Source organism: Lampris incognitus, chromosome 14 (genome assembly GCF_029633865.1).
Source record: "Lampris incognitus isolate fLamInc1 chromosome 14, fLamInc1.hap2, whole genome shotgun sequence".
Classification (NCBI taxonomy): Eukaryota; Metazoa; Chordata; class Actinopteri; order Lampriformes; family Lampridae; genus Lampris; species Lampris incognitus.
In genome coordinates, this window is record NC_079224.1 from 41346222 (window position 1) to 41369112 (window position 22891).

Consider the following 22891-nt stretch of genomic DNA (forward strand, 5'->3'; position numbering starts at 1 on the left):
TACAATGTCCGGATGTACATCTCCGCTGTCTCTCCTGGCTGCTGGCTACGTTGATAGAAGCACGCCCTCTCATGTATGATGTTACGGCGGGGAATAAAGTAGTCATCGAACTTTTTCAGTACGATATCATAGTCCACTTTATCACCCTCCGCCGCGAAGTCAAACGAGCTGAATATCTTTTCAGCCTCGCTGCCCATTGCATAAATCAGCGAACTCACTTGAATCTCCCCGTCGTCTTTATCCAGCTTTGTCGCGAGCCTGAAGCGCGAAAACCGTTGTTTCCACTCCAGCCATTCAACGGGGCAGTCAAACTTGAATTCACTCGGCGGATTAAACTTCGGCATGACCGCTCGTGTTCCGATACACAGACTATTCTGACACCATGTAATGTCCGTAGACGCCTTGTCTTACTGACATAAGAATAATTCAAGAACGAGCCGACTTCGTAGGTTCTTAACTGTGTAGCTTTTACTAGCGTTCATCCGACATACAACCTTCATAACATGCGCTTCTAACTTCCTCTATACGTCACACGCACTGCACGTACATCCGTGAGTAGGTCAAGTTAAACACGTGACCTTTCATTCATTACAAAACACACATTTCCTTACTTTTTGTGCTAAGTTTATATATATCAATACAGATGCAGGAAAAAGTTTTAATACATAGCAGTACAAGCCTGTTTCGTGCATCATGCATTCATCAGCTGCACGACGCATGAAACAGGCTTGTACTGCTATGTATTAAAACTTTTTTTCCTGCATCTGTATTAATATTCTACTCCTCATTAGTTGAGCACTTCTATCAACACCACTGACGATTTTGGGAAAAAAACGCTATACATATATATATATATATATATATATATATATATATATATATATAGCGTTTTTTCCCAAAATCGTATATATATATATATATATATAATCGTATATATATATATATATATATATATATATATATATATATATATATATATATATATATATATATATATATATATAGAGGCGGCACGGTGGTGCAGTGGTTAGCACGGTCACCTCACAGTAAGAAGGTCCTGAGTTCGAGCCCCGGGGTAGTCCAACCTTGGGGGTCGTCCCGGGTCATCCTGTGTGGAGTTGGCATGTTCTCCCCGTGTCTGCGTGGGTTTCCTCCAGCGGCTCCGGTGTCCTCCCACAGTCCACAGACATGTAGGTCAGGTGAATCATCCATACTAAATTGTCCCTAGGTATGAATGTGTGTGTGTGTGTGTATGTCGGCCCTGTGTGATGGTCTGGCAGCCTGTCCAGGGTGTCTCCCCGCCTGCCGCCCAATGACTGCTGGGATAGGCTCCAGCATCCCCGTGACCCTGAGAGCAGCAGGTTAAGCGGATCGGAAAATGGATGGATATATATGTATATATCCTGTAGTTTGAAACAGTTTTAACATCATTACTGTCAGAAATAAATCTAAGCATGCTGTATATAGCGTATGCATGCATATTCTGTCATGTCCACCTCCCTCATTTATATACACAACCCGTTAACATGTTAATTCCAGCAGCTTTGCACTCTGAACCATTGCACTATTGTTTTGCTGTTACAATGTCATTATTGCTGTCTTTTTTTTATAATGTACTTTTTCATAAACATCTCTATTGTTTTTAGTATTCAAATGTTTGTTTACTTTGTTGTCTTTGTTTTAGCAGTATGTCTATTCTGTGTAAGTACGTGGAGAGCAATGGAGGAACCGGAGTCAACTTTCTTGCGTGTGAAGGCCCACACATACTTGGCCAAATAAAACTGATTCTGATCTCAAGAGGCAGATATACATTTTAGGGATGGCTTAAAGTGCGTCTCCAAAATGCATTGTGAAAACCCCCATACATTCGAAATGTACTGCGGTCCAGAAACAACTGTAACCGGTTATTTTCTTGCCCGGTGCGGGATTCGATACGGGATGCACTGCACCACAAGGCGACATCACTAACCGCTCGGCTAAAGGGTCAGACCCGTTAGCTAGAGGCTAGCTAACGTGTCTTATTAGCAGTTTACAATACCATATTTCCTTTCTGAATTGCAAGGAAGTTAAGCCTTGGCGGGCTGGGTCACAAAATACTGAATTCTATTACAAATATTCTTATTGTAAACTACTAATAAGACACGTTAGCCCCCTAGCTAGCGGGTCTGAGCCTTTAGCCGAGCGGTTGGTGATGCCGCCTTGTGGTGCAGTACACCCCGTATCGTATCGTATCCCACCAATGGTAACCGGTTATTTTCTTGCCCGGTGCGGGATTCGATACGGGGTGTACTGCACCACAACGCAGAAACATTAACCGCTCGGCTAAAGGGTCAGACCCGCCAGCTAGGGGGCTAACGTGTCTTATTAGTAGTTTACATTATTTATCAGTTGTTAAAGTATTGCAAACCTTTGCGAAAAGGCGCCCTGATTCGTGTGTTTAAAAACATGAAATAGTCCCCGGCACAAAAGGAGGGACGCTTATTTCGCAGTGACAAGGGGAGCTGAACCCTCATGAAGGGATCGGTTTTATATCGGCAGGGTGTAAAAAGCAGTGACTAGTGGCGGCAGAGTGGCGGTTGCGAGTCAAAAGCCTTGTCCGGTCAAACCTCCTTTCAAAATGTTTTTGAACAATGGCGGGGACTTTTTAGCAAGAGATTAACGGCATAGGAAAGAAAGTCGTTTGTAGAAGATTTGGAAAGAGGACCGTATTGTTTTCCCCCCCACTGTTTTCTTTGGTCGTTTTTGAAGGGAAGTGGGCGGGGGCAAGTCGCCCTAAACGCATTCCGAAGGCGAAGTAACGCTCTATTGGCTGTTTACGTCTACAAAACTAACGAAGAAGAAAACGTGCCACCACGCAGCCAATCCGGTTATCTCCGTCCCGGAAGCGACGTATATTTAAACTTTGGGCGGCAGTTGGCGACTTCGGCTCAACGGGATAACGATGTATTGAGGTCCTTCTGCGGGCATTTTAATTCGGTTTAGCGCTCAAAGCAAGAGGCGTCTGATAGTTATTCGCGTGGTATAGGTTTACGCCGGGGTAGATATAGTCCCGGACGCGAAATAAAGGCACAACGTAAACGACACAGAAATGGATACCACCAACCTCGCGAAGCTTCTTGTTGGGCTCTCCGTGCAGATCTGTCGCAGTGACGGTGAGTAGTTTTTAGCTCGGCTACACCGGGAATCGGGAAGGGACACTTTATTCGTCATTTATCTTTATCTATACATAGCTGCGTGGCTAACTGTCACCAGTCAACATTTCATCCACTGGCTTTCCCGTTTTATTTTTGACCGGCCGTTTGTTTTATTTGTCATAAGGCCGAGTTCACTTTTCAAGCGTGAAATCCGTGGATACGACCAAGTCCACCGTAATGGTGGAGTGGTACGAGAGAAACACCTGCCGAGGGAAGGAGGTGAGTGGTGTTAACTTGGTATCCCACTTTCTCAGTGAGGCAAATAGGCCCAGGCCCATCCAGAATGACCTAACCCTTGACCCGTTATCTCGTTTTCAGTTTTAATATGGGAGGCTGTATCCTTTGCCCTTAAACAAACTTCTTCAAGGGCTAACATGTTATTATTTTTTTCCAGGATTACAAATAACAGCATGTCTACGTTTGTTTTCCTCTGCTGTGCAGGTTGAACTCAGTGAGCTTTGTTCACTCAATCCAGAACTAAAGGACCACATAAATTCTGCCATCACCAAAGCTGCCTCTCCTGTAACTCCAGCCCCTGACATGGCAAGTGTAATTCAGTTGTGTTTCTAGCTGTCTTTTCTGCCACTGAATGCACAAGACTACATTTAAAATATGTTGGTGCCTTTTGATGTCTATTGAAGTCAGTTTTGAATGATTCATTTCCATTGTAATTCTTTTTTGATAGAGATCTATGGTATGATGTGTTTCTATGAGTTGGTGTAATCTTATTCCATGTAATTTTTTATATTATTGTTATTATTTTAGGTTTTTGAGCACCAAAAATGGGGGGGGGGGGTGAACAATCGCTGAAATTTTTATATTTGGGCATTTTTGCCTTTATTGGATAGAGGATAGTGAAGTGGCAGACAGGAAACAAGGGGAGAGAGATGGGTACGACATGATGCAACAAAGGTTCCTGGCTGGAATCGACTCAGGGATGTTGTGATGATGTGGCATGCGCTGTAACCATTTGGCTACCAGGGTGCCCCATCTCTCTAAAACTTTGGGGCTTTTAAGGTGGGGTTGGGGAATGAAGAAAGCAAGTCCAACATTGACTCAAAATCTAAATCTCTCCCTTCAAAGTGGCTGATGATTAGATGGTAGCATCACTTGTATTGCACAGCTGTTCTTTTATGTGGAATGCTAATGACCAATATAGTAAAATTGTCTTTTTTCTTCCCTCTTTAGAAATATGAGGGTCGACTGCGCTCATCCAAGATTCCTGCCCCTTCCTCTTGTATGTACCTATCTCTTTTGGTCTCACCTGTATTATTGTCGTGTGTTCAATAATTCATCTCTTAACTGTCTCCCTCCAAAAGCTTCTGTTCCAGTAGCCTCCTGGACTGAAGAAACAGGTTGGCATGTTGTGCATATTCATTTGTGTAAAACAAACACATTTTTGTGCTATAATCCATCCTTTGTTCCTGAGAACTGAATCGATACACATAGAAATCAATCCTAGGAGAGCTGATCTGCGAACCATTTTCCTCTTAATTCAAAGTTTGATTCATAAGAACTGGATAATCTGACCAGTAATCTTAGATCACCAATCCTATGCTCAAATTTAATAATTCGGGGACAAAACCCAGCAGTTGTAGACACTTGGTTTCCGGCACTTGCTGTTTTCGTCTCTGTTAACTTGTGTTAACATTCTGGCTGATGGGAGGTTTTGCACTAGCTGGGAAGGTGTAGGGGTCAGTACCATCACTGGTACTAATGGCACAACATGGACTAAGTTTACATGCACACCAATACCCTGGTTACTGGGAGTAATCACTTAAATTATATTTTGATTAAAGTGTTTAAATGGTTTTGATACAATACCAAGTATACATGGCGTCTTTAAATTATTGATTTATGGCCTTTGAAATCAATGAAATAAGACTTAGTCCTCAAGCAAGCGTTGTATCATTTTCTCCACCTTATTTATCACAGAAAGTTGAATCAGTTCATCTGGACACACTGTTTATTGAGAGAACCATTTCATCACTGATCTAAGTGACTTCTTCAGTCTCAACAGACTGCAGGTATCCCCACCCTTGTAAACAATATAGTGGCATAATGACTGAAAACGAGGGTGAGGATACCTGCAGTCAGTTGTGACATAAGAAGTCACTTAGATGAGTAATGAAACGTTTCTCTCAATAAACGTGTCCAGATGAACTGATTTGAATTTTCTGTGGTTTCCTTACCTGGAGTACTGAACATGTGTAAAGACACCTGCCTTTATATTTCTTAATTTGCAGCTTATTGTAGATGCCACGAAAGGAGCATTTCTATTTGCCATCATATCCAAGAATTAACTGTTTTATTATTTGCAGTTATTTTGGTGTTTGCATTGTATAAACAAAACAGTGAGAGGATGCCTAAGGAGTGGAGAAGAAGCATACTGGTACGGATTTTCAAGAATAAGGGTGATGTGCAGAATTGTAGCAACTACAGAGGTATAAAGTTGATCAGCCACAACATGAAGATATGGGAAAGAGTAATAGAAGCTAGGTTAAGAGGAAAGGTGACGAATAGTGAGCAGCAGTATGGTTTCATGTCATGAAAGAGCACTAAAGACGTGATGTTTGCTTTGAGAATGTTGATTGAGAAGTATAGCGAAGGTCAAAAGGAGTTACACTGTCTTTGTGGATTTAGAAAAAGCATATGACAGGGTCAAAGAAGGTTGAATCAGTTCATCTAGGTACAACGTTTATTGACAGATTCTGTAAATAAATGTATCTAGATGAACTGATTCAGCCTTTTTGATTTTCTTACCTGGATTATTGAGCATGCGTCAAGACATATGACAGGGTGCCGAGAGAGGAGGTGTGGTATTGTATGAGGATGTCGGGAGTTGCAGAGAAGTATGTAGGAGTGGTGCAGGATTATGTATGAGGGAAGTGTGACAGTGGTGAGGTGTGTGGCTGGAATGACAGATGGGTTCAAGGTGGAGGTGGGATTACATCAAGGATCGGCTCTGAGCCTTTTCTTGTTTGCAATGGTGATGGACAGGTTGCCGGAAGAGATCAGGCAGGAGTCTCCCTGGACAATGATGTTCGTGGATGACACTGTGATCTGTAGCGAGAGTAGGGTGCAGGTTGAGGAGAGCCTGGAGAAGTTGAGGTATGCACTAGAAAGAAGCAATGAAAGTCAGTAGGAGCAAGATGGAATACATATGCGTGAATGACAGGGAGGACAGCAGAATGGTGAGGATGCAAGGAGTAGAGGTGACCAAAGTAAGAGGGAGTGCAGAAGAGAGGTGAAGAAGAGAAGGTAGGCAGGGTGAAGTGGGTGGAGAAGAGTGTCAGGAGTGATTTGCGACAGAAAGGTACCAGCAAGAGTTAAAGGGAAGGTTTACAAGATGGTTGTGAGACCAGGTATGTTATATGGTTTGGAGACAGTGGCACTGACGTGTGTGTGTGTGTCGGCCCTGTGATGGACTGGCAGCCTGTCCAGGGTGTCTCCCCACTTACTGCCCAATGACTGTTGGGATAGGCTCCAGCGACCCTGAGAGCAGGATAAGTGCTTTGAATAATGGATGGATGGCAATGATGAAAAGACAGGAGGCAGAGCTGAGGTGGCAAGAGTTGAAGATGCCAAGATTTTCATTGGGAGTGACAAAGAAGGACAGTATTAGGAACGAGTATTTTAGAGGGACAGCTCAGGTTGGATGGTTTGGAGACAAAGCAAGAGAGGCAAGATTGAGATGGTTTGGACATGTGCGGAGGTGAGATGCTGGGTATATTGGGAGAAGGATGCTGAATATGGAGCTGCTAGGGAAGAGGAAAAGAGGAAGGCCAGGGGTGTCCGGGTAGCGTAGCGGTCTATTCCGTTGCCTACCAATACGGGGATCAGCAGCTCGACTCCCTGTGTTACCTCTGGCTTGGTTGGGCGTCCCTACAGACACAACTGGCTGTGTCTGCGGGTGGGAAGCCGGATGTGGGTATGTGTCCTGGTCGCTGCACTAGCGCCTCCTCTGGTCGGCCAGGGCGCCTGTTCAGGGGGGAGAGGGAACTGGGGGGAATAGCGTGATCCTCCTGCTCGCTACGTCCCCCTGGCAGAACTCCTCACTGTCAGGTGAAAAGATGTGGCTGGTGACTCCACATGTCTCAGAGGAGGCATGTGGTAGTCTGCAGCCCTCCCCAGATCAGCAGAGGGGGGTGGGGCAGCGACCGGGACGGCTCGGAAGAGTGGGGTAATTGGAGTGGGGTAATTGGGGAGAAAAGGGGGGTGAAATCCCCCCCCCCCCAAAAAAAAGAGGAAGGCCAAAGATGGTGTTTATGGATGTGGTGAGGGAGCACATGCAGGTGGCTGGTGTGACAGGAAGATGCAGAGGACAGGAAGAGATGGAAACAGATGATCTGCTGTGGCAACCCCTAACGGGAGCAGCCAGAAGTATTAGTAGATCAAAGAATGTTGAATCAGTTCATCTGGACACAAGATTTATTGACAGATGCGTTTCGTCACTCAACATCTTCAGTCTAAACTGACTGCAGGTATCCCCACCCCTTATAAACAATACAGTACAATACAGTTGCATAACGACCGAAACCAATGACCAGTTTCATGTGCCGATATGCGTGTGACCATTAACTAGAGTTTCGATGGCCATGTGTACTATTCACAGAGGATTTGGGAATGTTTGCAACAATCACAAAATTATAAGATGGTGACAGATGTACTCTTAGCCCCGCCCCCCTGGGTTCAGGGATGGTCATTCCCTCTTAACATAACATAGATGGCCTCTTTGACTCCACGTTCAAACCAACGTTCCTCCCTATCAAGGATGTGCACATCCTCATCCTTGGAAGAGTGGCCACTGGCCTGTAGTTTGGTGTAGACACCTTAGCTCTCCTGTTTTGTGCCATCCTCTTGGCCAGCATCTGTTTAGTTTCCCCAATGTACAAGTCATGGCACAACACGCTCTGACAGCTGTTGTCCTCCTCTCTTCTATTGGCTGGTGCACTATTTGGGCGTCTTCCTGGCTTTTACAAAAGCGCAGTTAGGATAACCACACTTAACCAGGGCCTGTTTAATGTGGAATTTCTCCCCTTCCCCGGCCGCTGTGTTGTCAGCTCAGTGGTACAGCGTCCCGATGACTCCTAGTTTGTGCACCAGTGGATGGTGAGAGTCAGACTTTAAGTACTGATCAGTACGTGTTGGCAGGGTTGCCGCTAGGGATTTTGCACCCCTATAAAGAATATGACTGAGCGCCCTTTATTTAATTAATCAAATAATTATTTTATTATTTTCCTGACTTCTCTAAACATTAAACCCCTTCCTCTACCTTCATCCCATGCTACCAGCTTGCCCAACAATCCCCTCATCAACAGCTTCTCCAATAAGGGACCCATCTTCTTAGTTTGACAAATTTACATATAAAATGCTCTTAACGAAAAGGAATGTAATACCACCATAGCCCAGACTGAACCTGTGGTCTCTTTCCTGTGGATCTCTCCTTCCTGTGGATCAGAGAGATCTTCGACAAGATCTGACCATATGCCATTGGGTAATCGGGTGGGATAAGGGGAAAAATTAGAAATTATTTTTCAAAAAAAAATTTGAGCACCATTGTGGCGCCCCCTCTAGCGTGGCGCCCTGATAATCTTCATAACATTATACCCACTTACTGCACCACTGTGTGTTGGTTTACTGTAAACATCAACAATCAAATGTCCCCCATCACCAATTGCAATTTCACAGTCTAAGAAGGCTAACCTGTCATTTTTCGCATCCTCCCTGGTGAACTTGATGTGTTTGTCCACAGAGTTAATGTGGTCGGTGAAATATGGTACATCTGAGATTTAATTTTAACCCAGGTGTCATCCACAAATCTGAACCAATGGCTAGGTGGTGTCCCTGGATAGGACATCAGGGCCCTCTTCCACTAATTCCATCAGTCCCCTGAATAGTACACATGGCCATTGAACCTCTAGTTAATGATCAGGCCCATATGAAATTGGTCGTTAGTTTTGTTCGATATGCAGCTGTATTGTTTATAAGGGTGGGGACACCTGCAGTCAGTTTAGACTGAAGAGGTCACTTAGTTGAGTGATGAAACATATCTGTCAGTAAACGTTGTGTCCAGATGAACTGGTTCAACCTTCTTGGATTTTCTTACCTGGGTTATTGAGCGTGCATCAAGACACTAGTACTAGTAGATTGTACAGACATCTCTGGTTTACTGAATCTGAACTTTTATTTCAAATAGTTGAAAGAAACTAGACTATCGTATATATGCAATGGTAAATCAAAAGATTTATTAAAACTCTAGGTGTGTTAATTGTTTTACGCTTGCTCTATTTTGACCTGACCCCGAATAAGATCATCAGATAAAACTGTTTGCACAACTATTTCTAAAGTCAGAGTATTGCCTTTCTTTGGTAATGATGGTATGAGTGTGCATTTAAATAGTCATGTAGAGCGGTGTATGTTCTCAAGATTGCATGGGATTTTACAGAACTGGCTAAAAAAAAAATTTGTGGCTTGTGTCTTTCTAATGTGATGCATTCCTTTTTTTTTCCTTTCCAGGGTAAACCTCAACATTAAAATTCCTACTTTTCAACTTGGGATATTTTCACCACCAAATGTGGAATCCACGTTTACACAATTATCATCTCTCCACAAGAGGGGGGATGATGATAAATTCACCTGCGGCTCTTAAACTTTTACTATTCGCTGTTGGGGGGGTTTTCCACTCAGAACTATGCTTTGACCCTGCTTTTACTGTTATTTAATTTTTTTTTTAGTCGTTATTCAATTTTTTATTTATTTCCATTTTGATCGGCAGCTGTTGCATGTTTCCTTTCTTGTGAACTGGCTGGCCCTAGCATTTCTATCTTGCTTTACAACTTGTTTACAAATGGGCTCTGAAGCATTTCAGATGACGTGTATTCAGAGCGTTAGATTAAGCCTTAATCCAGAGAGACCAGTGCCAGTAGTTCTCAAACATTGAACAAATATTTTTATGCCATTATTGAACAGATATTTGACTTGGATCTTTTCTCAGTATCCAGGAAGTCGTATGCAAGGCAGACATGCATGTTACAAGCCCCTGACCCAACCCGTGCTCCAGTCCTGAGCATAGAGTCTGCTCAGGCAATCCCGCAAACGGCCTGCCCTGAACTACTGCCGACACCAGTCCTCGGGACTTCTGGTTAGTACCAGGTCTTTTGAATAGGTTATTTATGAGATTAGGGAAAGAGATGTATGTAAATGTATTTCCTTCCACACACTGTCTTATAAAATAAAATAAAAAGAAAAACTCAACCTTGGTATTTTTGCTTATTGGCTATTGAGGATTGTCAATGTCGCTTGAACATTTGCACAAAATCCCACACCCATATTTTTTTATGCATTCTCCTGGTACACATGGTAGCCATGACAGCTTACAGTGTATTGAGCTCAGGACTTGGTTTACAATCCCTTTTATAATAATGGTCACTTACTCGAGTCTTGAGTGGGGCAGGGGTAATCACTTCATTGGGTGGGCACCATCCTTCCTTTATGTTTCATTGCTAGGCCCAGAACGTATTAGGATATCACTGTCTAGTTTGTGTAATCTCATTAAAGTAGTCTTACCTTGATTAAACCCTTACAAGATTGTTTGCATGAGTTTATTTTCTCACTTCTGCACCTTCAATCCATCAGAGAGAATTCCCCCCCTCCCCCCATTATTTCCCATCATTTTCTTTATCCGCTGCCCTTGTAAATTTAGAGAAAATAAATGTGTGCGTGTGCCAATCATTCCCAGGGATAGCCAACCAGCCGCATAGAAAAAAGGCTAAACCAGCTCTGGCTTCTGTCAGCGAGGCCATCAAAGAGAACAAGGATGAGAACTTTCCACTCATGTGTGCAGCCACAGGTCAGTAGGAAACTGTCTGTACACAAACTGACACATTCTCCTTCTCATAGCATTAGTTAAGACAAAATATTTCATAGATGATATTGATGTAAGTTGTGTACATGGAGAGTCCTACACAATGAGAAATCCTGGAGCTGAAGACATCCTTGTTCACAGATACGAGCCATTGTAGAAGGTTTGCTCAGTTGCCTCTGCAGGCGGTGTCTTAGGAAGTTGTTTGATATCAGCCATCTAGATTCACAGTTCCACATTATAATCCCATCAAGTCTCTAGTGAAGATTCCATCACAGCTGTAGGCTCTGGTGTTGATCATCAGTTATTTCTAGAAGTTTTCTTTTATATCAGGCTCCTCAGGCAGAAGGAAAACTGTGGTAGCTCAGGAGCAAGTAAACAAGGCCAACAAAAGGATGTCCTCTGTTGTCAAGCCCTTTGACGCACAGCCCAAGAAGGGAAAGGTGACTAATATAAATTTTCTTTCTCATTTTTCCTTTTTTTCTCTTTTCTCTCTTCCTGTTGATATCTATTGAAAATAAATGTCTGATTAGAACCTACTACCTAGTCCAGATTAACACTGCACCCCTTTTATTCTCAATTCTAAATCTGCTCAGATCTTTTTTTCCCCCCTCACTTTTAAATTAATCTTAAATTGATATGCACTATAACGGGGCAAGCAGAAGTGATGTCTTGTGATTGTGCACACCACTTCACTTGCAGATTAGTCACAAGTTGTTAGTAGCTTAAAAAAGAGGGATCTCCCTGGACAGATGTAAAAGTAAGTGACTGCACTGGCTTTCAACAGACTTGCATCATTATGGTCACAGTTAAGAAGCAGAGTATTGATTCCAGGGATCTGTGCCAAAGAAAGTGGCATATAATCCACCCAAATTCCAATTTTACCATTCAGCCTCTGTCTGCACGTTTGCTTTGTTGCTCTCAAAGAGTCCACTGATCCGTGTCACGTGTGAGGATGAAAATGTAATCGTGTGAGATTAAAAGTGCAGTCTGTTTGTAGCTATAATGTACTGGTAAACTAGCACAGTGGAGGCACGTGTTCGAGTGCCTTTGATGCCTAAATCTGGGAGTTTTCTTTTTGTCTTAAGTTTGGAGAGACATGTCGACCCAACCAGAAGTTCTACCAGATGATCGAAGATTTCAGAGAAACCCTGGAAATATCTCCTCTCTCTACCACTGACCAGGTGAGTGGAGACACGTTTTAAATCTCAATTGCTTGGATACACGCATGGTTTTTCTTAGTTCTTAAATGTCATTGATTGTTGGATTTATTATAGCATACTTTGTATTTGTACAGGTTGAAAATCTTAGGATTTGTGTATGTGTTCGTAAGCGACCACTGAACAAACAAGGTGAGTTCAAAATAATGTCTCTCGCATCCCACATTTTTTTTTAAAAAGGGATCAATTTAAAAGAATTTATCTAAAAATCGTGCTGTATTTCAGCTACACATATCTCTTGTTACATTGGAACACTCATATTGGATCTACTGATTTATTTATTTAAAGTGTAGGCTTGAAATTGTCTTGACACATGCTCAATAATCCAGGTAAGAAAATCAAAGAAGGTTGAACCAGGTCATCTGGACACAACGTTTATTGACAGATAAGTTGCATTACTCAACTAAGTGCCATCTTCAGTCTAAACGGACTGCAGGTATCCCCACCCATATAAACAATACAGTGCAATACAATACTGATCAGGATGTGTTGGATTACGGTAAACATCAACAATCAAATGTCCCCCATCACCACTTGCAATTTCACAGTCTAATAAGGCTAACCTGTCATTTTTCACATCCTCCCTGGTGAACTTGATGTGGTTGTCTACAGGGTTAATGTGGTACGTCCTGAGATTTAATTTTAACCCAGGTGTCATCCACAAATCTGAACCAATGGCTAGGTGGTGTCCCTGGATAGGACATCAGGGCCCTCTTTTCCACTTCCTCCATATACAAGTTGGCCGCTACAGGTGAGACTGGGGAACCAAGGATGAGGTTCCCCAGTCAATAATCCCTGGGCGCTGCACGGCGGCTGCCCACTGCTCCTAGCTACACAGGTAGGATGAGTTAAATGCAGAGGAGGAATTTCCCCATGGGGATCAATAAAGTAATAAAATAATGGGATAGGCTCCCTATCAAGGATAAATAGGATGTGCTCCCTATCAAGCACATCCTTGATAGGGAGGAACGCTGGTTTGAACGGGGAGTCAGAGGCCATCTATGTTAAGAGGGAACAACCATCCCTAAACCGAGGGGGGCGCTAAGAGTACATCTGTCACCGTCTTACAATGCTGTGATTGCAAACATTCCCAAATCCTAAGTGATGAAACGTATCTGTCAATAAACGTTTTATCCAGGGGAACTGATTCAACCTTCTTTGATAGGCTTGAAATTATTTGGTATTCTCTTGACTTTGTTCTTTGTAAATCCCAGAGGTCAACAGAAAGGAGATAGACGTTATCTCTGTGCCTGGCAAAGGCATTCTGCTGGTTCATGAGCCAAAGCAGAAGGTGGATCTAACCAAGTACTTAGAAAACCAGGTGTTCCAATTTGACTACTCCTTCGATGAGACCACCCCTAATGACTTGGTCTACAGGTATTGTAGTCTTAGTTTTGCTCATTCAACAAATACCAGTTTTTCGGGACTTGAATTCCATGCATGATCAGAGGACAACTTGGTGTATTTGTAAATTTTAGTAGGATATAATGCATTGATTCTTACTCAGAGATGTGCTTTCATAATATGTTGACACGTAAATGCTAATGTAGGGCTCAAGTGTAATAGTTTTCCTATGCGCATTCACCGATAGCAACAATACAAAATCTTCATTTATTTATTCGCATAGACAGGAAGTACACAATTATTTGCTCTCCTACAGGTTCACAGCCAAACCCCTGGTGCAGTGTATATTTGAGGGTTGCATGGCAACATGTTTTGCATATGGCCAGACAGGAAGTGGAAAGACTCATGTAAGTCTGTCTGCTTACTGTACTGTTTTCATTTGTCTAAACATCTGCGTGCACACTCAAGGAAGACGGATGCTGTTAGAGTATGGCATCACGTATTCAATGCATCTTCTAATGTAATAGGTTAAAGGCAGAGTAATGGGAATATGTATGAGTATGCTTTTCTCACTCAGGTGCAAACGATGCATATTTTAACACACAATGTTTCTTCCACAGCCTGTATTTAAGCTCTAGTTAATCTAAATCATGCTTGATATTTGATATTTAATTTAGTGCTTTTGTTCAACTATGTTGCACCCTCCAAATTTTCTTCTCAGACAATGGGAGGTGATTTCATTGGGAAGCAACAGAATAGCAACAATGGCATCTACGCTTTAGCAGGTATGCTCTAAATATTCTGGGTCCTTTCAGTTTTATTGCAAACACCCCTAAATTTTGGCTCGAGTCAATCATCTGAGAAATATGCCAATGTAGGGAAGTAAAAAGTGGTGTATGCTGATGACGCAGGGGATATCGGCGAATTCAGCATTGAAAATATAACCGGATTCTTACAGAAATAACAATAAATTACATATTATCATCAGCATGAAGTCGCTGGTTGATTTTAACAGTGGGCACTTTATTACAGCAAGTTTAAGTGAAGTTTGTTGGGCTCAACTCAATGATTGTGATGGCAGAGGGCAATTGTAGATTGTTCTTTGTTGGTGAACATTCTCGGAAGGTAACAATATATGTAAAAGTGATGTAGCTTTATTTCTGTGCAACATGTACTGATTTCCATCATGATTTTTTTCACCCTAGCAAGGAAGCCAGAATAATCATCCCCAAAGACTTAACTTTGAACTGCCAAAAAAAAAAGGGCATAAAATCCACCCAACAAACAGGCTTGTATGGAATTGACTCCTCGGAGTCATGGTAAATTCTTGAAATTTTTATCAGGGTCCAGACTGGGAGCTCAGTACGATTTGTTCGTCCAGTCGACCATTTTACTCCAGATGGAAAGTCTTTTGACCCGGATCGATCACCAAGGCTATATGTACACCCAGGATTTACCCAGCTTCTGTTTTTTTTTTTAAACTTTTTTTTAATTTTTTTTTTATGGAAGATCATAATTGATAAGCAGAATGAGTTATTGTGTCTTGTCTTTTGTTCCCTTTCAGCCCAGGATGTGTTTACCCTTCTCAACCACAGAAGGTTCGCTAGCCTGGATCTCGCTACCTATGTCAGCTTCTTTGAGATTTACAACGGCAAGGTAGATCTGATGAGCTTGCCTGCCTCAAAAAATATGTGCATCTGAAATGGTCAAAAGAAACCATTTTCCAGTTATTGTTTTCAATTTGTTATAGGATCATTTTTCTTGTGCGTTTAGGTGTATGACCTGCTGAACAAGAAGGCCAAGCTCCGTGTTCTGGAGGATGACCGGCAGCAGGTTCAGGTGGTGGGCCTGCAGGAGGGCTATGTGTCAGATGCAGAAGAGGTTATCAAGATGATACAGACAGGCAGTGGTTGCAGGTAAATAAAGGTGGAGAGGCTATGCCACCCCCTTTTCTCATCTTTGAAATATGCTCAAACATAGATCATTACGTGGTGGTAGTTTGTGCTACTAACACAGACAAGAAAGGGGTAATAGTTTGTTAGGATTTGATTGTCCTCTTGGTCAGTATGGGCAGTAAATGTCCCGATACCCCTTTTTAACTTCCAATACCACAGCTTTGGCTATCTACCAATATCAATTTGATATTGACAAAAGCATGTATGACATGTATGTAAGCAAAAAGTCCTTGGACACAATCACTGAAGTGTAGTTTGAGTTTTGTGCAATTTCTCAAACACTAGCTCCTCGGTACTGTGAGTATATCCCAAAATTGTCATTGTCATTTGTTACACTGTTATGTTAAATTGCGTTACTTCATTAGTGATTAAGATTTACATTGTTATTTGAGATTGTATGTGCTATTGGAGAATTTACTGTAAAGAAGTGTTGACTTTTCAGCATTCCCTCAGAATGCTTTAGTATGTCCACATGACACTCCACAGTTCATGAAAATGACATCAATGTGGTTGGCTGACTTCTCTCTCTTGTCTCCGCCAGAACATCAGGGCAGACCTCAGCCAATGCCAATTCCTCCCGCTCACACGCTGTCCTCCAGATTATCCTGCGACGCAAAGACCGTGCCAGGACTCTGCATGGCAAGTTTTCACTTGTCGACTTGGCTGGCAATGAGCGTGGCACGGACGTCAGCAGCAATGACCGCAGCACACTGGTTGAGACTGCTGAGATCAACCGGAGCCTCTTGGCTCTTAAGGTAGCAGAAACATGGACACGCTTAATGCCACAATCCTGAGACTACATGCCGTATGTACAGGGGTGCACATAACTTTTTTGGTCTGGTTTTCAAGGGAGCACCTGGAGATGTTGCTTGGTACTCAGTCTTTACGCGGCATGGTAAAGCTACAAGCTGTCGTCATCACTACCCTCCTGACTCCCGTCCTCATTGTCTTCCTTTCTTTCAAACATGGCAGATGAAGATGTAGGCCTACTTCTTTCTCCCTGGTTGAGTCTGCGATTAGCTGTTTGCATCCACAAGTCAACAGCTGTCTTCGGGTCAAAAGTCTGTTGTCATCTTAGACAAGTGGCTGTGCATCAGGGATAAGAGGCGAGAGTCTGACAGGCAGGATCTGTACTTGTTTTTTATTATACTGAGATGTGAAAATCCCCTCTCATATGCACTGCTCAAGGGCAATGTAATGGACAACAGAAGGACTTTATGAATGTTGGAGTAACTATCTGGGTTACTTATCTTCACTGTGTTGATCAAGTCATACACAGAGGAGGCTGCCAAACGTTTTCCTTCTTGCTTTAAACGCATCCATTCTCTTACAGTGGAGTCTCAACAGACAAGCTGGCCTCGTATTTCTGGAGGATGTTAGGAAGTGTTGTGTTGCCAAAACTGTGGCGGTCTTGCATTTCTTGAGGCCAAGTTGAAGGATAAAAAATGACAAACTGATCACATGACTTAAGGGATTCATATCTGCTTTCAAACTCATGAAATAGACCTCTCAATACACTAGGCTTGTCCCTGTCAGCATCACCATTTGAAACAGTCTCTTTCCTGTACTTGCCTTCACTGTGGAGCAATAGTGTCAGCCGTCCAGCAGCTACGATGAGCTCATCTTTGCATTCACCGTTAGTCAGTTTATCTTGCTGGACCCTGAGGGAGGTGAACTGTAAAATGTTTCCAGTATCCAGCATGTTGGCTAGGAAACACTGAAAACGCTCTGTGCAGATATGTTTTATGTGACTGTCATCACTTGTAGCCACTTGAATTTGAAAGGCAGGTAATAGCCTCAATATTTTCAAGTCTCTTGCCTCCATGCAGACCATCTGATGTTGTGAAAGTTTCCTCGTTTCACAAAGGCAGTGCCATTCTCACCACATATCTTCTTTAGTTGTTCTGTTCTTTTTGCGCCCCCTCTCTGTAAATAAAAGCTCAACAACTTAACAGAGCGATTAAATGTCTCACAGTATGGTACCATGTGATCAGCTGACTGTGCAGTTCTCGAGGGTGTGGGCAGTACACAGAAGGGAATCCCCAATCGCCACCATCTGATGCAATTTGGGAACGACCCCATTGTAAACTCCAACGTTGACTGCTGCTCCGTCTACACACCGAGACCAACTTCGTCTTCCACTGATCCCCTAAACCACAAGTATGGAAGAGCTGCTCCAGTCCGTTCACTATGTCCTGTGCCGCTCAGTTCACACCCAAATTAATTAATCTAAGGAAATCTGAGGTAAACTCTCCGTAGCTAAACACAGACACAATGTACACAATTTTGTGCTCTACTTGTGTTATGTTTTCTGATCCATCATAGAGCACGCCCCAAAATTCAGCTGCCTTCAATTCTGAACTGATGGTCCTATGGGATGCTCTGCATGATGCGGGTCCCCCCTTCTCGTGAATGATATGCACTCCCGACATTAACTCCAAGCCTCTTGGAAAGTGCAATATCCTCCTCATATGAACCCCCCGGTGTGCATGTTTCGCTTTGTGAAAGGCCAACAGAAAATATGACACAGTGCTTGATGCTGTTCTCATTCAGTTTGTCCTGCCACGCGTCAAGAGGGCGAGTGATTTCTGATCCTGGCTGTACCTGTTATCAGTAGTTGGCACTATGTTCATGTGCTCTTTACTCTTCTCGTGCTTTTCAAAGGCTGGATGACTGAACATTTTTTGTCCCTATATAAAAGGCGCTGCTTTTATCCACGAGATTGGGATTTTCACGGCATATCTTGCACCACATCTCTATGCGGTCGTCATCTGTTTGGAGCCAGGCTACTTCCTGCAGCCGCTTTTCCACAAATATGCGTTTTTGTTTTTTTTTATGTACAGATTCAGTCTGGCATTTCTTTGGAGGTGGCGCAACACCAAAGTAATTAAAGTAGCTTGCTTCTTGGACATTTTGATAAGCTAGTTGTAATGTAAGCTAACTATTTGCTGGAGCTCAAGGTTTAACAGTTAACCTTGCTAACTCAGAAAAAACCGCTTGCACTTAATAACAAAGGCTTAAAGTTGCACAATTAATAACTGATTATTATTAAAATTGACACATTTGTCATAATGACTTTTTACCAGTGATATATGGAGAAAACACTGTTGTTTCAGTAATTGTGTCCCAAAAGTGTTGGTATGCTAAAGCACCTCTTTTCGTATTATCTGCTGCGCATAATTTATTTTGACCACGCATGCACACCAGTTATGTGCACCTCTGCAAATGTAGATCTTTTTTTGAGACGCTCTGTCACTGGTGTGAAATAAAAAATAAAAATAAAAAAAAAACAACGGCTAATTCACAAATTTTTAAATCACAAACACCTCAGTAGTATCTCATTTTTAAGGATCACTATTGGATTTTCCCAGGCAAAATAATGTGGCACATTGAGTGTCACGTCTTCACCATAGCAGCCAAGTACAAAAGAGAGTAGGTGGAGGCAAGTTTGAAGAAGTCAAGTTGTCTTGGTTAACAAGCTGATATGGTTGACCAGGGTTCTAGAAGACCTTCATCAAACGATACTACAAGCTACTACCAGTAGCTTAAACTGGAGATGCTGGATGATGTTGACATGGTGGTACTAGTGACCTGTTTGTCTCAAATGGACCTCTGGCACATGGGTTGCAAATGCTAGTACCACCATAGGTGTCAGTAAATTAAACAATTATGATCTTCAGGATTGTAGCTTTACAACTGAAATATGAATGCTTGCTATTTGGAAGGCTACCCTATTCGCAACATGCATACTGCAAGTTGCATGTGAAAACAAAGTACTTTCCCCGAGTCAGTGTAGTTTTAGTTTATGTGGTCCTTTTTGGTGATAATGTATGCTAAAAAAGCATGTGAAATATAACTTTTATTCTTGCTTCCATCAGGAGTGTATTCGTTCACTGGGAAAGAACAGTGATCACATTCCATTCAGGATGAGCACATTGACCAAGGTCCTGAGAGATTCCTTTATTGGAGAGAGGTCCAGGACCTGCATGGTATGTCTGTAGATAACACACTCACCAAGTCAAGTCAATTTGATTTGTATAGCCCAATATCACAAATTACAAAATTGCCTCAGGGGGCTTTACAGCAGCCCAGTTACTTTGGCCTTTGAATTAAACATGATGTATTAAATACAGCTTAGATAAAGGTATCAGCACATTAATTTAGTTTCTAATGTTCATTTGCTCGTTTATTTATTTTTCTAATTTTTTTCATTTGGACCCAAGACGTTGCAACAACGATCTTGAGGTAAAAAGGGTGCAAATTGTTCAACATATAGTTATATTCATACCTCCCCAAGTCTACCTTTACCCAGTACTTTGCTTCATAGGTTTTGAGGGTGTATTCACTTTTTTTGTTGTCCTGGATATGACGGCTCCCACCTACAGTCATTGCAGATAAAGGGGACAAATATGCAATCATTTGTGTAAAAAGTGCAATCGAACAAGTATAGGACAAAACGATGCACTTAATCTGTGCAGGTGAGCAAAGATATAAAACGCTAATCAACAAAAATCAAGATTCCAAATAATCACAAAGCCGAGTTGGATAACACGGTCAAAAAGAAGACATGGCACAGTAAAGAACAGAACCTTTTTAAACTGTCCTATGGAAAGATGAAGCCCTCATTCATCTTCAGCCGCTTCTCCGGGGTCGGGTTGCGGTGGCAGCAAGCTAAGTAGGGCACTCCAGACGTCCCTCTCCCCAGCAACGTCCTCCAGCTCCTCCTGGGGGATCTCAAGGTGTTCCCAGGCCAGATTGGACATGTAGTCCCTCCAGCAAGTTCTGGATCTATCGCGGGGTCTCCTCCCAGTTGGATGTGCCCGAACCACCTCAGCTGGCTCCTTTCGACGTGAAGGAGCAGCGGCTCTATTCCGAGCTCCCTCCAGATGTCCGAGTTCCTCACTCTTATCTCTAAGGCTGAGCCCAGACACCCTATGGAGGAAACTGATTTCAGCCGCTTGTATCCACAATCTCACCCTTTCGGTCACTACCCAAAGCTCATGACCGTAGGTGAGGGTTAGAATGAAGATTGACTGGTAAATTGAGAGCTTTGCCTTCCGGCTCAGCTCCCTCTTCACCACAACGGTCCGGTACAACGTCCGCATTACTGCTGATGCTGCACCAATCCGCCTGTCAATATCCCGCTCCATGATGAAGCCCTGCACCAGTTAATAGGGCAAACTGTACACAATGCCCATTACTCTACAGCTTAGGCAGTTTAATTAAGATACCCTCTCAAAATAATTTTCGTACTTGCACTGTTGCTGAGCTGGTCAGTTGTCCTGTCGCAGGGTTATTATTTGTGGGTTTGCTTATTTATCTTTTATTTCATCACTCTCCTTCAGATGGCTATGGTGTCTCCAGGCATGGCATCATGTGATTATACATTGAACACACTGCGCTACGCAGACAGGTACACATACTGTTGATTTCTTTGCAACCAACAAGCCATGTTTGTTTATCCCATGTCTGAATGTGTGCATGTAACAGACAGTTCAGATAGTAACCCCCCCCCCCCAAAAAAATAGGCTACTCAAAATTTATGACAGTGACTTCAAAACATAACCTTGTTTTCTCGCTTCTTTTTATTTTTATTTTTTTTTGGGCAGGGTGAAAGAACTGAATGGCTTGTGCAAAGGCAATGAAGAGGCAAAAGTGCAAGAGCCCATGGAGAGCTCCTCAGAAGAGGTCAGATTCCAAATAAACCCAAATTCAGGGTTGCCTTCGGTGATGTATTGTGTGAAGTTCTCTGAAAGTATGTTCTTTCTTGGTTGTAGGAAACTTCTGTGGTTTCAGATGTATATGATGCAATCTCTCAAGTGGTGCAGCTGGAACAGAAGGTTTATAAACAGCTGCAGGTATAGCCTCCTTTCTGTTCTTTATCATTCTTTCATATCGTTAAAAAAAGCACTTTCCCTGTAAACCTTTCAACCATATCAAAGAAGGTTGAATCAGTTTACCTGCATATGTTTATTGAAAGAAACATTTCATCACTCATCTAATACCCCTTTTCCACTACATGGTACCGGCTTGACTCGACTCACAGAGTGTCGTTTTCCATTACCGTAACCAGTACCCCCTCAGTGTAGCTGGTCTGCGTTGATTTTGGTACCCGCTCCAGTTTTTTTTGGAACCTTGACAAAGGCAGTACCAGAAAAGTGGTAACGGTTACCAAAATGCCGGTACTTTCCGGTATTGGAAAACAAAAAAGTCAAGTTGAGCCGGTACCATGTAGTGGAAAGGGGGCGTCAGTCTAAAGACTGACTGCAGGGATCCCAACCCCTTAAAAACACATAATACACTTGTATACAGTTGCCATTGAAACTCTAGTTAATGGGCACGCCCACACCTGCATATGAAACGTGAATATGCAGGTGTGGATGTGACCATTAACTAGAGTTTCAATGGCAACTGTATGGTTTATAAGGGTGGGGGTAGCTGCAGTCAGTTTGGACTGAAGAGGTCACTTAGCTGAGTGATGAAACGTTTCTGTCAATAACTGTTGTGTCCAGATGAACCGATTCAACCGTCTTTCATTTTCTTACCTGGATTATTGAGCATGCATCAGCACTGAAGCCATATCTTACCTTGGTTTCTCAGATGGGCAATGAGCTTACCAAAGCAATGGAGCAAATTTCATACAACACTGAGACAGCGATTCCTGATCTGGTGGATTATGCCAGAAAACTGTTGGGTTTGTATACATTACTTTTAATTATATTAATCACGATAACACGTACTTGCCATTTCTGATGTAGATGAATTACAGAAGGGAAAACCGTGCCCGTGTTTAGGCCTAAATTTGTAATTTAAACACGGCACCAACTGTTGCAGCGTTCTTCCCTTAATTCGTCAATAATTGAACATTTATCCAGTCAAACTGATTTCACCTCTTGAAGTATGAAAGCGGTTAATTCCAGGTTTGGGCCCGCCATTCACGTTTTGATTATCGCCCTTTTTGTTGTATACAACTCTTAAGTAGACCGAAGTGACTGCGTTCTGCCTTTTATAGGTTTGATGCGATTATAGTCATCAAAAAAAACTTTTTTTTTTTACCCACTTTGTAATGTTGTTGGAATGTGTTTGTTTTTTTATGCCGGATTTAGTACAAATTCATTTGTAAATGGGCGGTAAAGTACAATCGCACTTGTCGCCCACAGATTCGGTGTTGGAGTTGCAGTCTGGATTTGAACAGGAAAAAAGTTATCGCTGAAAGAAGCCTAACCACTGAATATTCTTCTGTCAGTCTTTTTAACAGTTTTACTAGGTAACATTCTGTCGGGTATTTCTTTGTTGTGTTAATAAAATTTACTC

The 22891-nt window shown here is 42.5% G+C and overlaps 1 protein-coding gene across 1 annotated transcript; it reads left to right on the top strand.

Annotated features, from left to right (window-relative positions):
- Positions 1 to 3019: 3019 nt before the first annotated feature.
- On the top strand, positions 3020 to 22809 carry kif2c (kinesin family member 2C). Its single transcript, XM_056293920.1, has 20 exons — positions 3020 to 3152; positions 3319 to 3413; positions 3636 to 3737; positions 4383 to 4431; positions 10936 to 11046; positions 11392 to 11501; positions 12147 to 12242; positions 12356 to 12410; positions 13493 to 13655; positions 13939 to 14029; positions 14344 to 14407; positions 15187 to 15278; positions 15396 to 15538; positions 16119 to 16332; positions 19456 to 19566; positions 20923 to 20990; positions 21187 to 21265; positions 21355 to 21435; positions 22178 to 22271; positions 22738 to 22809. The coding sequence occupies exons 1-20, from the start codon at positions 3089 to 3091 to the stop codon at positions 22788 to 22790; spliced, it is 1935 nt and encodes a 644-aa protein (XP_056149895.1). The 5' UTR covers positions 3020 to 3088; the 3' UTR covers positions 22791 to 22809.
- Positions 22810 to 22891: the final 82 nt, after the last annotated feature.

What these genes read in the sequence shown, in the direction of transcription:
- kif2c (XM_056293920.1), top strand. Translation starts at nt 3,089, where the DNA reads ATGGATACCACCAACCTCGCGAAGCTTCTTGTTGGGCTCTCCGTGCAG. An exon ending in ACTCATGTGTGCAGCCACAG is followed by an intron (nt 11,047 to 11,391) that starts GTCAGTAGGAAA and finishes CTTTTATATCAG; the next exon opens with GCTCCTCAGGCAGAAGGAAA. An exon ending in TGGAGAGCTCCTCAGAAGAG is followed by an intron (nt 21,266 to 21,354) that starts GTCAGATTCCAA and finishes TCTTGGTTGTAG; the next exon opens with GAAACTTCTGTGGTTTCAGA.